Genomic DNA, 14,632 nt, shown 5'->3' with positions numbered 1-14,632 from the left:
CACCTCACCCTCAGCAGCTGCAGAGCCCAGGCTCAGTGACAGGGGTGACACCCAGGGGTGTCTCTTCCCAGCGGGGGCAGCATTAGAGAAGCACTTTGGTGGGTTCATCTCTTCACACCCAACCAGGGGGGCCCCTGGGGCCAGCTGCGTACCCAACAGAGGGGCCGGGGCGAAAGGCCAATGGAAATCCCCACTGCCCTCAAACAAACAGGAGTTTATGTCCTTACAGCTGCCCTTCTAGCTGGGCCCGGCAGGAGCGACATAAATAGGGAGAACAGACCCTGCTCCAGGCAGGCGCTTTTGGGTGGTTTTGTGGGTGCTACTTTGAGGAGTCTCTTGCACGGCAAAGGTCTGGGACCGTGCAGACTTTTCCCGGTTTTCCCAAACGCAGCCGCTGCCCGGGGCCACAAGCGCGGCTCGCAGCACGCCCGGGTGTCGGAGCAGAGCCGAGGAGCCCCGCTGAGCCAGGCATTCCTGCGGCGTTAGGTAAGCTGGGCTTGGCGAGCCCCGCTCAGCGCCAAGCCAGCGCCGGGCTGACTCATCCGCGGAGCAGCCAGAGCCAAGACGCCGGGGTTAGAGGGGTCTCACACACACACACACGGACCCTCCGTGCCACTTCCCAGCCGGGGCAGAGTGTGGGACTGGAGCGGGGTCTGGCCCATCATTCCCGGGAGAAATGCAAGGATGAGAACACCAGCCCGTACATGCTGCAGGAATGGGAGCTAATGGGCAAGCCTGGAACGGGACCAAATAGGGATAAACCCACCATAAATTAAGTTTTAACTGGAAATTAGGCAGATTTTTTTATCCACCATATGGCCGAGATGAGCAGCACTGCAGCAGCCCCAGGAACGGATTTGCAGGGGAGGAGAGAGGGGAGATCACAGCTGGAGCACGTGGACAAGGCAAAATTTCCAGGGCCATGCCCCAGCTGCTGACTGATAGAATTTTGGCAACTCTTTTCATGCCACAGAGGCAGTGCCACAGCCCTGGAAACTCCCTGGCACAGGCAGTCTGTCCTGCTCCTTCATGATTCCCTGGTGACTCAATGCAAAGCGCATTCCCATGGAGGACTGTCCCATATTTCACCAGCACCAAACCCTGCCCTCAGCACAGGCAGTGCCCACAGCTCTGGCTCCAGGAAAGGTGATTCAAACCTGTGCTTCAGCCCCAGCTCAGGTTACTCACCTGCCTGCAACAACCGGTCAGCAGAGCTCGGCTTTCCAACAACAACTTTCCAGTAACAAGCTGGGCTTGTTCAGCTGAGATTGCAGCTTCCAAACATCCTGAGAAGGACACAGATTTCACACTCAAGTGCCAAAATTTCCAAGGGCTACCATTCCCAGGAACTCATCAACCTGTTCAGCAGCTGATCTGTACCACAGGAATTGGAATCTCTGCAGAGGAGGTGTGCAGGTGTGGGAGTCTCATCACCTGCTGGTGCCCTGGTTTCCGGGGCTTCCCTGGACTTCAAGGGCTAGGGACAGACTCAGAGGTTGCCACCCCAGAGCACACAACTCTGGCAGGGGCTCAGTCTGCTCTGCTGGTCCCCAGAGCCCAGCGACATCCCACCTGGCAGCCATAAAGATGCCAAAAGGGACAATCCTTCTGGAAAAGTCACAAACCACATGGGCAGACTGTGAAACAAAGCAAAACTCCAAGTGCAAGGAGGGACACTAGGCAAAGCAGCAGCAGCAGAGATTGGACAAAAGAAGAGATGCTCCAGAGAACCATCTCAAACCAACAGGAACGGGACACGGTGGATTGACGGGACATGGGAGCTGCTGTGCATGGAATGCTTTGGTCAAAGGTAGCCAGCCAGATATTGTGGGCATTCACCCAGCCCCAGAGATGGTGCGAAACCTTCCCCTCCTCCTCTGGGGCCAGCTCATGCATGTCCACCCACCAGTGTGCCTGGCCACCTGCCTCAGCCACCGGGGAAGGTAACGGTCCCTCAGCAGAAACCGCCAGAGTGGCTTTGAACCCTTTCCCACTGGGAGATCTGCAGCAGAAATACAAAGCAAAGAATCCCCCACCGTCAAACCAGCCCAGACAGGATGATCCTACGCAGATTTCTAAATGACGGCTTCATCCTCCTGCTCCTCCAGTCTGGCTGACGTGAGTGGAAACCGTGCTACGATCCCAGCTCTGCCGGCAACAGCAGCCGAGTACCGAAACCATCCCTGTGCACGGAGCCATCCCCACTGGCACAGGACTGAGCTGCTGCTGGAGCCCCACAGCAGCGTGGGCCAGCCTTGCCTGGGTGAAGGAGGAATCTCCTCCTGGTATTGCCTCTGGAGGACAGGGAAGCCCCAGCACAGCCACTGATGTTTCCCTGCTTCATTTTGCACTGGAGCTTTATTGTTGCAGCTCCAGCTGAGCAGATAAAGCCCATCATGAGACCTCAGTGCTTAGCAACCATTACTGGGAAAATGCTGTTTTCCAGTAAGAGTCTTGGCAGGAACAGAGCAACTGCAGGGCAAATTCATTGTAATTCCTGTGCTGGGTGCATCCTGCCCCCAACTGCTCTGCTGCTGCCTCAGGGACAGACCAGCTCCTGCACTGGGAAGTGCATCCCCTCCTTAAGGTTCAAACAGCCTCTGTCACCTTGCAAAAACATCATTTTGAGCACACCACGACTGAACCTCTGCACAGGTGAATGCAGCTTTCAGGGACAAACTCATGCACAGGAGGATCTTAGCACCCAGCATTGCTGCAATGGTGTGAACATTTGGGATGCTCCAAAAACCAGCGGCCAACCTCTCCCATGATGCTGGGAATTCCTTGCACCCAGTGACTCACAAAAGCCCCCCTAAGGAAGACTGACTCCAGTGCTTGATTTCAAGCATCAAAGACCTCCACAAAATGAAAGAAATTCCCCAGGAGTAACAATGGCGAGTTTGTTTTTCGAAGGAAATTGCAACTCCATGCCCAAACATCACAGCATCCTGCGCCAGAGCGCGGTACTCGAGAGAAATAACACGAAACCAGCTGGTTTATTTTCACTGTGCAAGGCTGACAGAAAGGCAAAGGGGAAAGAAAGCAGCATGACGAGTAAATGGCAAATGGAAAATCCCAATAGCTCTTCCCCTTTGACACTTCTCGGTAACAGAAAGAGGGAACCTGGTTTCAAAACCACGGAAATCCCAACCCAACAGTGTTTCTCTGGAGAAATGTGGCATTTACAGAAGGCCTGTGGGTAGATTTAGAGAGGCAGGTATGGGCACAGATATGGAGATGGAACCTGGTGGGACTTCCAGGAGACCATGAGCAGGTAGGATACCTATTTCCCAGGAAAAATCAAAGGCACCTTGGCACCTAAGAGGAATCTCAAATGGGATAGACAGAAGCACCCACGATGTCTTGTCCCAAACTAGTTGTGGGAATAAATCCCATTGATTTGAATCTGCACCCTTGTTTTCAGGCATTTATTTGGAGAAGCCACTGTCATTCCCTCGAAGTCGCTCCTGAGAGCAGGCACAGCCTGTGCCGCACCTCACGCCTCTGGAAAGCCCGTCTGGCATTCGGCATCCTGAATAAATTCCCATGCTCCCCAGAATAGACACGTATGCAAAATTAATTCACAATCAAGCCCGTGCAAAGCATGAGACGGCCTTTTAATAGGTGCAGAGCAGCAATTACCAGCGTGGAGTGAAAGCCAACAAGCATTAAAGGAGGGGTGGGGGGAAACCAATTAGTTTCCTTGGGATTCCTCCACACATTTGCCACTTGAGGGATTTCCATTTCCACGCTCGCCTGGGGGCTGACAGTGCACCCCGGGAGCCAGCGTGTCCTTGTGGGGAGGGGGATGCATCCCCACGGCCTCCTCTGTCGTGGTCCCCGGGATGCAGCTGTGCTGGACCGGTCTCCATGGAGACTGTCACCGCAGCAACGGGGACCTGCCGTGCTCCTGGGGCTGGGGAGGATGCACAGGGGACCAGGAGCACCGCTCCCACCTAGGAAAGGGAACACCGGGTACCCACACGGCTCCTTCCTGCTTCCCAGACCGTTCCCCTGCACCGGCAGGGAATCCTGCCTGCGATCCAGCAGCCTCAGCCCCTGCCTGAGATCAGTCCCAGGGGAGCTGGGAATATCGAGCTGCCACGGTGGGTACGGCACCGGGAGGGGGCCGTGCTCGGGGCTGTCATGGCAACAGTTTATTGAGTTTCCATAACCTCCCTTCCTGCGGAGGTGGGGACAGAGCCCGGGATGGGAACACCGCTGCAGCAGCCCCCGGGTGGGCAGAGCTGCTCCAGGAGGGGATTCCTGCCCTTCCACCACGACACAGCCATTCCAGAACCGCTCACACGTGGGGTGGGGAAGGACCCCGTGTCCCCGGGCAGATCCCCGCTCCCTCCTGCCCCCCGTTCCACCCCACTGCCGGAGGGAAGGAGGAGGACAGGACCACACGACTCCCTGCAGTCCGTGGCTGGTCCCACCACCCCTTCTTGGTTCACCCCAAAACTGTTTCCCACCAGATGAAACCCTTTCGATGACACCTCCGCGGTGTCCCCACCCCACGTGCACCACGAGAGGGAGACCCGGGCGTGGCTGTACTGCCGGGAAATCCCTGGCATAGGGCCCACACGTGTTTGTGCCTGGATTGCTGGGCTGTCTGTGTCCCTGCACGGCTGCCCCCCTGCCCAGGCTGGGCACACACGCCAGGCTTTGGAGCTGGCGCTGCACAGATGTGGGACGATGCCACAAACTGCCACGTGCCCATCGCTGTCCCCTGCAGCTCCAAACCTAAGGAAAAGCCTCATCATTTCCCAGAACACCTGCCTGACAGGGGAGCCTGCAGCACCGGCAGATTGGGGCCAAGAATAAGCTCCCAAATGTCAGCACATCCTGTCCCCTCCAGGGCCAGCTCTGGACACTGACCTTGCAGGGACCAGCAAGGCTCAGCTGTCCCCACACCAGCCCAGCAGCAGGACCAGGTGCTTCCCACTGCAAATATCTTTGCTGGAGAAGAGAAAGAGCCAGGGAAATGGAGAGCTGAGGGTATTAGCAAGCCATGACAATCCCCACTGTTACCAATCACGATTTTTCCACAGGGATTTATTCCACCTGCCAACAGGCCAGAGCAGCAGCCATCTGTGGTGAGACCGGGCTGGCAGCAAGGCCAGGGCATCTCTCTGGGCACATGTCTGCAGGCAATCAGAGCTGGTGCTCAGCACAGCACAGTCTGGAGCATTCGCCAGAGATGGAGCATCCCCTAATTCACCCACTTGGCCGAGCCCCCAGCGCTGGGCAGGGCTGTTCCCTTCAGCACATTTTCCAGGGCTTAGCTGGAGCTTAAACAAACCCAGTGGAGGAGGTTCCAGTCTCCCCAGCCCTGGAGCTTGCTCTCCTCGTGCTGTTTAAAACAGCCCCAGCTCCTCACACGTGCTTTAACCCGCATTACCCATGGCCAAGAGGTTATCTGCAGATCCACACCACTGCTCCCCGTCTCTTGGCAGACAGCAAACCCCAGGCTCCAGAGATAAGAGATGTGGCTTTGGCAGCCTGGAGGTTTCCAGCCGTACACCCTGAGCCAAAGGCTCTCCCAATCCTCCCTCTTCGTGCCTGTTTTGCAGCCTCCAGGGACTAAAGAAGTCTCCACCATGTGCAGTCCCCTCTCACCATTTTCTTTGGATACCTTCCAATAGCTTTACATCCTTTTTTCCTTATTTCCAGGGGGCCCCACCAGCGCGGGGAACACCACAGAGGAGCAGCACATCCCCCCTTGGGCAGCCCTGCAGCCTCTGGGCACACACCCGGGCGGGGGCTGTGCTGGAAATCGGATGAAGCTCATTCCCAGGGGCCCTCCATTGATTTCCGTTGCCTGACGACAGGAAAGCTTTATAATCCTATTAACTAAACACCCGTTCAAGCAGCACTGGGAAGAGTGCAAAGGGGACTTGTATAAGCAGTCACAGCCACCCCGTGCAGCACCCAGCTCCAGTAAATACTGGATAAATGCCCCAAAAGCAGCGCTGTGACACCCACAGTGGCCAGGGAGGGGTCAGTGATGGCCACCACAGGGAAAAGTTGGATGCCACCACAAAACACAGGCTCTGGCTGCGGTCACTGAGCCAGGAGACTTTGCACAGGGTGCCCACACAGGCAAACTCACAGGAGCTGGCCCCTGAACTACTGACAAATATCACTGCACCTGGCCCTACTTGTGGGTGTTTGACTGCAAAAGATACACAGCTTGGGCCAAAATATATAAGCATTCCGTGGGAGAAAGGGAATTTCCTCGCTGCTTTCTAAGGAGAAGGGATACATTTCATCACAAGAGCGCAGCCCTCTCCCCCAGTTAGCATCGGCAGGCAGAGGAGGGGGAAAAGGCCATAAATCGAGCTTGCAGGGGATGTAAAATCCCAATTTCCGAGCCAGTCCCAGGCAGCCAGAGCCATGCTGCATTTCCATGCGAGCGGGAGAAGCCGCCAGGCTCCGCTGAGCTCCAGGGAAACGCTGCTGAGCCGCACGCAGGGACAGGGATTGGAGCAGCCGCGGGTCCTGCGGCCACACCTCCCTCCAAGTGCCACATGAGGGGCTGTGCCACCGCGTACAACAGGGCTGGATGCCCGGCTGATGCCTCGTCCGGCTGAAATCCCTGAGGGATCCCTCCAAACGGCAGGTGGGGATATCCGCAGCCTGGGGAGGAGGGTCTGTGCTGCGGCAGGAGGGACGCAAACGCCTTGCCAGCAGCAGAAATGCACCTTCCCCGGGCTGCGGGAGCGTTTAGCAGCCATCTCCCCTTCCTCTGCCTTTAATTAGTTATTCACACAGCACTGCAAAGTGCCAGGGCTGGTATTTCCCAGGATGGGTTATGGATGCAGAGGCACAGGATGGGCTCTTTGTCCGGGGACACGGTGTCACAGCACCGCCAGCAGTGCCACACACGCACTGACAGCACAGGAGGCTGGGCATGGTCTCCTGAACAACCCCTTCCTCCTTTTGGGCTCGCCCCAGTGCGGCAAAATCAGCTGCCCTCCACAAGCTCTGGGGAAGGAGAGTGTCCAGTCCTCCCACACCGGACACAGGCTCTGCCTTCCAAACCCCCCACCAAGGCACAGTGCTTGCACCAGCCTCGTTATTTTGGTGCCACCGAGGACGGCACAGCCACCAGAAGAGCCTTCCTGTCGCCATGGAAATGCTGAACGGGAGGGTTTGAAGCCTGCTGGGACTTTCAACCTCTGCCAAGAAAAACAGGGCCCTTAAATGAGGGGGAGATTTGTGCTCCCTTTGGCCTGCTGGGCGTGGGGCAGAAAAAGTGGGACTTCTCCCAGGGTAAAAACCTCATGGGCTGAGATAAGAACAGTTTAATTAGTGAAAAAAAAAAAAAAAGAAAAAGAATAATGATGATAATGATGATAATGATGATGATGATGATGATGAAAAAGAAAGGGCACCCAGCCCTGCTGCTCCAGTCTCCACACAGGCAGGGCTCAGCCCCATCCCTCAGCTGCTCCTGCCCTGGACCAGCTGCCCTCTCCCAGTGTGCACCCACAGATACCCCACAGCTGGGGCAGCAGCGCCTTTCTGGGCCTGCACAGCCAATGCTTTTGCACACCTCGACCACCGTCACCACGGTGGGAAGCCTCCTCCATCCCCTCCCAGCAGATTCCACCACTGGCTCTGCACCCGGGGCTGCCCAACCTCCTTGGAGAGGGGCTGGGAGCAGCCAAGGGCTGGCGGTGCTCCTGTTCCCTGTAATTCAGGAACATGGCTGTGCTCCTGTTCCCTGTAATTCAGTCCCCATGAGCAGGGTGTTCCTGCCTGCCCTGGACTTTGCCACGCCACCCTGGCTGCCCTTTGTTGTTTTTGACGCCGGGGATGTCACCTCCCCGGGGAGGTGAAGAGCTGTGTTTGTGTGGGACACGGCCGAGAGGGACAGGCAGGAAACACTCGGTGGGAAATCCGCTGGGGGATGGAGCCAGCGAGGCCGAGGGGCAGGGCGGCTGCTGAAGATTTCAAAGGGACCTCCTGGCTGCACTGAGGGATGACCTCGACCTCCCCATTCCGTGCTGAGGGCTCGCACGGAGCTGGCCGGGCACCTTCAGGACTTTGCAGGGTTTGATTCCTGCCGCCAGCCCAGGCAGGGGGTGGGAAACAGAGTGGGACTGCATGGGAGAGGGAAGATAAAAACAGACAGCAGATGTCCTGAGAAACCCATGAGCCAGACTCGGCTTGCAGGGTGTTATCTGCCCTCACAAGACCAGGCTCACACGGCCACATCCTGAATCCCGGGCACAGCATCACCTCTGGCTGTGCCAGCAACCTGCACATCTCCTCCAGGATGCCAGGAGCGCTTCTCCAGTGATCCCTCCTGACAGCGCTGGCCAGCCCACAGCAATGGCTGCACCACACCTCACTCCTCTCCTCCTCCCTTTCTCTTCTAGACCCTACAGGGAAGTGCAGGGCCTGATCTGGGATGCCTTGACATCCCACATGTTTTGATATCCCAGAGCTCTGCCACCACCTCTAAAGTTTCTGGTTTTCTCCAGATGCCACACAGGGCAGGACAGACCAAGGAAGGGCTTCTCCACCCTCTGACCCATCGGGGCACTGCCACACCCCTTCCTTCTCCCCCAGCCCCTTCATTCTCCTTCTCCCTTTCTCCCATCTTTGAAATGTCTCTCTAGGCAGGGTGGTGAAGGACCCTGAATTGCAGCTACACCTATTCCAGGGAGCATGTGAGCTTCAGCAGCTCCAAGCACAGGAGCCACAGCAAACCCGGGAGCACGGAGGGGGCTGTAAATCCTTGCAGAGGATGAACTCCCGCTGCACTGTAGGGCCTCGAGGGAGCGGAAACTCTGTGATCCCCCAGCACGCCAGCACCGAGCCGCCTCTGACGTCAGCTCATGTCTACAAACATTGCCTTTGACCCGCGGCCAAGGCGTGCAGCGCAGCAGAATATCAGCGGAGACAGCGAATATCCGCGGAGACACCCGCACAGACCCGCCCCGGGCGCACCCGCGGTGCCTTGGGAGCCAAAAGGTCCCCAGGAAACCCAGCCACTTAAAAATGCAAATCCTCAAGGAAAACAGATGGGTGAACCCCACCGCAGGTCACGCGGGCTGGACTCGGGCGATCCCAGCAGCGCATCCCGCGGCAGCCGGCGCCGGGCAGAGAGGGATGGATTTTGTTTGGGAGCACCCAAACAGCTGCCAGCAGCTGCCACTGCCACCCCTGAACGCCAGGGCTGTGACAGTCCAGCCACAGCACGTGGAAAATGCTCCCGTCGTGACACTGGAGGCGCGGATGCGGCAGCCTGGAAAGCGGCACCGGCACCTCTCGCTCCCGGCTGATGGAAAGGTCACGCGTTCCCTGCTGTTTACGGAGCGCTGGGGGAGAGCTGGGGGAGGGCTTGGCTGGTGACACTGGGGACAAGCGCAAAAGGAAGCGGTGGATCAGGGGTTTCTTTTCATAGGAGGGACGCCGTGACTGACACGGCCTCTCCCAGCGGACCCACAGAGGATTTGGGGGCTGGACCAGAGGTGTCCAAGGATGGAGCTGGCTCATGTTACTCATCACCATGAAGACAAGCACGGCTTCTCCTGGGTGAGCGGTGCCCAAACACCGAGCTCTGCTCCCCACAGCGGAGCCCAGCTTGGCGTGCTGGGCTTTCCCAGGGAGCTGGACGCCGGCCCTGTCCACGCTCCCATCACCGCTGACCCTTCCCAGCGCTGAGGAAGCGAAGCCACGGCAATAACTCATAGGGAAAACAACAGTGCCATCTGCTGCACAGCCCCGCTGGGCTCGGGGCAGCCCTGGCCGGCCCTCGCAGGGCTCACACAGCCCGAAAGCCACACCGGGCACAACATATCCCCAGCCAGCGCCGAGCCAGCAGCATCACTGCAAAGGGAAGGCAGCCCCCCAGCTGTCCTGATGGCCACTCACAGCTGGACGGCCTCTGGTTTGCACGGAAAGCACAGGACAGCAGGATGAGGAGGCAAAGCAGAACAGAGAACGTCCTGGTGCCCATCTAGTGACTGCAGAGTGTGAAGGATACGGAGGAGGGAACAGGCTCACTTGGCAAAAGCAGGCAAACATTCACCCTCCTCCATCAGCACCCTGGAGCTGAGGCCCATCTTCCAGCCTCTCCATACGCAGGGGGAGGGGGAAGAGGGAAGCAGCCCCGAACACTCACTGGGCCTTGACAAGCTCCTTCACACCATCCTGAGCATCTCCTTCGGAGAGAAATCCCAGATCCTGGCACTAGGCACCGTGCACTCCCCCCACCTGTACTGAATCACCCTGATATCCCAGGGAAACTGCAGGTGGTGGGGGCACCTGGGAGAGCAGGGTCAGCCTGAGGGAGCTGATAGCAGCTCCTCTGCCTCTCCAGGCTCAGCACCCGTGTGCAGTTGCCAGTTAACCAGCCCTGCCCCACAAGTGGTGGCAGCTTGGTGGCAGGTGAAGCAGTTTCCCTGCACACACTGCCTGGAAAGCGCGCTGGCATCCTTGTCAGATGGGTTGCTATAGCAATGGGAAAGGTATCAGAAGCAAAATCCATGGTGATGGATAGTGCAGATTGCTTTGGTGATCACCACCTGAGATCAGCAGCCCTGACTGCCCTGATCAGGTCCAGCAGCCAGGCACCGTTTAAGGAATGACAGAGTGAAAACACTGTGAGGAGATGCAAAACACAACCCCAGAATAACCAAAGCCCTGAAAAGCTCCTCATTTCTTCACTGAAAGAGTCATCTCTGAGCAAACTGGCCCCGAAGATAATACAGTGCACTGAGCTCGGGGATGTCAGATCCATCATTACAACGTCCCAGAGATTTATTCTGGAGCCTGCAGCAGTCGCTGCATCCTCTGCTCATGTCTGATCAGCCCAGGCACACAGACACAGGCGTGAGTGGGAGCTCCAGATGGAGTGGTTGAGCCATGCCGAGGAGGGACTTTGCATCTCTCCACCTGCTGCCTCCCAGCCCCTGCTGCCAGCTGGACCCTCGCTTGCTGTCACTTGTTGCCAGCTCGCCCCCCTGCCCCTGCAGAGCAACACCAAGAGTTAACTCCGAGCCACTGGAGCCACTTCAGATGCTGGGAGCAGATGAAAGGAAAGACAAAACCAAATCCAGCTCCAGCCTTGCTTGGCTGCACTCGTGCTCTCTGAGTCCTGCCCCCAGCCAGCCCCAAGACCGCTCATCCACCATCTGCTCCCTTCTCCTGCCCAAATGGCCAGAAAGGGAGAGAGGGGATGAGCCTGCTGCTCTGGGAGCTTGGTTCAGGGTGGAAGCCACCTTCTGACCCAGCTCAAGAGCAGGTTTCCGCTTTAAAGGCTAAAATTCACCCTTGCACATGAACCTTTGCTTTCACATGTCAGGACACCTGGAACAACACACCTGCAGCACTTAAAGATGAAAAAAAAATCTCCTTGTTTGCTCAGCTTATTTACTTTGTAACATTCAGTTTTACCAGTTGTTTTTGTGGGTCTTTCCCGTAGCAACCAGGGAGAGAAACATTTACAAGGCATGAAAAACGTAGCTGTACAGCCCTCAGAACTGGCAGGGTGCAGCTGCGGGGTGCAGCTGGAAATTCCTCTTAACTGGTAGCCACAAACAACAGGACCTCAATGAATTGCACCCCTTAAAAGGCAGAGTGGCTCATCCTCTTCAGCAGGCAGAATCAGGGCTTTCAACCTCTGCTTTCCACCCACGCAGGATCCTGGGCTTGGAACAAGTATCTCTACGTGCCTCAGTTTACCCACATAAAATATATCTATAAATGAATATATAAAATGGGGTAAGCATAAAAAAGCAACAGGAAGACTAAAGCTGAGACCTTAATGCAAAACATTCCGTAGGATGCAACGTGCATCCCCCAGCCTGGGAGGCTGAGCTCTGGACATCTGTTTCTAGACAACCTTACACCTTTAATTTTCTAGATCTTCCAGCAAGATCAATCTTTCCACTCCATAATGATAGAGAACTCTTGTTCTTGTCCCGTGGCAGGGTCAGGAGCCAAACTCCAGTATTTTGGTTGCCCTTTGCCAAAGGGACATGCCACCATCCATCCAGCACGTGCTGGTGCTGGCACTAGGGCCTGCCTCATACACGTGCCCCCAAGAGAGCTAATTCAGCTTTTGTTTATTAGGCTGGGCCAAGGTGAGGGAGGCCCAGACCAAACAGACCCACAGGGTGCAGGAGGCAGCTCTGGAATGCACATTTTCCAGTCCAAAAATGGATCCCAGCCCACTTCTCCAGCACAGCATCAGCCCTTCCCTTTATTCATCCCTGGTCTCCAAGGAGCCATTGCTGCCCACTTACCTTCCCACCACCCCCACAACGGCAGCAGCACAGACCCCCCTTCCCAGGGCTGGGATCAGGAGGGGAACATCAGAAGAGGAATAGAAAGCAAAAAGTCAGAGGAGCATCAGGACCAAACCGAGAGTCACGTTCTGGTGCCACCCCCAAATTTCATGCCTTTGCTCCATCCTCCCCTGCCCCAAAAGCACCAGTGGGTTTGGGAGTGCAGAGCTTTAGCCCACCTCGGCTCGATTTAGCTTCTGTGGCCTCATAAACACACCAGGCAGAGACAAGGGACCTGCTGATGCCACTTGGCCTGAGCGGTGCCAGGAGAGCTGGCCCTGGCTTGGCACAGCACGTAGCAGCGCCAGCCTGCCAGCAGCATCGCAGCACAGCGGCTGCTGCAGCATCGCAGCGCCTTCAGACCCCGTCCCAAACTGTCTCCCTGTCGTTCCCAATCCTCCACCTCCTCTCCCACCAGCCGCATTTACCCATTAAGCAAACAGAATATAAGAAAAATAAGAAAAAACATTGAAAAACAGACTTCCCCCAGTCCCTCGGCAAAGCTGCTGCTTCTCCTCCGCTGAAGCCCCCGCTGCAGACCAGGGGCGCGGGCTGCTGGCACGTACAGCGTCCCCCGACCCCAACAGGCAGCAAGGGACGAACACCTGCAGCTACAGACCCCCAACAAGCCCCGCCAGAGCCCCCCGGCTCCCTGGCACGGCGCACGCATCAGTCACTCGCCGCGGACACGCGTGGGCCTCCCTGAGCCCCCTCTAACGAGGGTTCTGGAGGGGGCCGAGCCCGGCAACAGCGCACCGGGTCGGGGGAATTCGGGGGGACAAAGCCGGCGGGCGCCCCGCGCACTCACCTGGGTGTCGATCATCATCGTGCCCCGCTCATAGCCCCAGCGCCGCGCCGAGAGCCGCTGGCCCCGCTGCGGGTGCCGGGGCCGCACTCACGGCCCCGCCGCGCTGCCCGGCGGCCGGGGGCGATGCTCCGCGCCGGCCATGGGCCCCCGCCGCTCCCGCGGAGCCGCCAGCGCGGAGCGCCGAGCGCGGCCGGGAGAGCCGAGCGCGGGGCGGGACCGGGGCGGGCGCCGCTACCGGGAGGGCGGGGGCGGCTCCCGGCTCTGCCCGGCCCCGTTCCCGGGAGGGTGGGTGTGCGGCTGCAGCGGGGGCACTCGTGGGCACCTCTCTGGTGCCACCCGCGCCCGTGGGCGCACGCACGGGCACCGCTCCAGGGGCACCCGGGGCACCCCTCCGCTCTTCGCGTGTGTTTTCCCCCGGGAGTGGGAGCTGCGGACGCCGCGGGGCTGGCAGGACCTGCGGGAAGGCACCGTGCAGACCCCGCCGGGGAGCAGGTGGTGTGGGTGGGGAGCGGCGCTGCCGTGCGGTACCAACAGGAGAAGAGCTTGGGGCCGTGGCTTAGAGACCCCCGGGACCCTCCGGGCTGTCCCCAGCCGGACCCCTCCAGGAGGAGAGGCCGGGGCAGGGAGCCAGGGCACGACACCGACACCCGGCTGCTCATCTCCGCTCAGCCCCGCACCGACACGGGGCACGGGGGCACCCCCGGGAAGCGCTGCTGGAGCTGCGGGCGCACGGCCGGAGCGCTGGAGCGGGAGCTGGGGAGCCAGCGGGGTTGCCCTGGAAACAGAGCGGCTCCGGTCCGCATCGTTTGTCATCGTGAGGCCGATGACATGAGCCATTACAGCGATGGCAGGAGAAGAAGGAGCCGGGAGAAGCTGCGTCAGTCCATGGCCGAGTGCTCCCAGGCGCTGCAGTGCTGGTCCTGGGCACTTACACCCCGCAGCCACCCCCCTTTCTCCGGGGACACAGCGGGAATGAGCCACAAGGCACAGCCCATCGCACCTGACCGTCCCGCTCCTCCGGGGCTCCGGGCCAGCTGAACCAGCAGCTCTGGCTGGGGAGCGCAGCCAGGAAAGGAAAAGGTGCTGCCAGGGCTCTGGCTCTGGCACTAGATGCTGCTACAGAGCAACATCGTTCTAATTATAGAAACGGTGTCAGTGCTCAGCAGTGAGAAAAACACGTACTTCAAAAGGTCTAGAACTGTGTGATTTGCTGCTGGCAAAACTCACTGAAAACCACGCCAGAACGAAAACCGTTTTTAAATGTGATTTGTACTCATCTGGCTCGCTTTAAATTGGCTAAAGGCTCAGCAGGGGAGCAGGGGGATGAGGTGGGCATACGAGCAGTAGAGATTTGTGGCTAAAACTGCGTTTCTACTCCTAGGGCTTTACACTAGTTTTACACAAAACAGCAACATTTGGTGGATCTATGTTTAACCTAAATATAGCACGGGAAAGTCAAGTCAGTACAGCAACACTCGTGGAGAAAGGAGGGAGTCTGGTGGGCAGGCAGACATTT

General features: G+C 58.2%; 1 protein-coding gene across 1 annotated transcript in view; it reads right to left on the bottom strand.

Moving 5' to 3' along the window:
• The window catches only part of RALGDS (ral guanine nucleotide dissociation stimulator), a 56,019-nt gene extending 42,807 nt beyond the window's left edge, over positions 1–13,212 (bottom strand). The window contains exon 1 of the mRNA XM_032130723.1: positions 13,117–13,212. Coding sequence (XP_031986614.1) covers positions 13,117–13,134 — 18 coding nt within the window. The 5' untranslated portion in view covers positions 13,135–13,212. The remainder of the gene's footprint in view (positions 1–13,116) is intronic.
• Positions 13,213–14,632: the final 1,420 nt, after the last annotated feature.

The sequence above is a fragment of the Corvus moneduloides genome, chromosome 21, assembly GCF_009650955.1.
Source record: "Corvus moneduloides isolate bCorMon1 chromosome 21, bCorMon1.pri, whole genome shotgun sequence".
Taxonomy (NCBI): Eukaryota; Metazoa; Chordata; class Aves; order Passeriformes; family Corvidae; genus Corvus; species Corvus moneduloides.
Note: the sequence above shows the minus strand (reverse complement) of the source record. Positions and strands in the feature narration are given on the sequence as shown.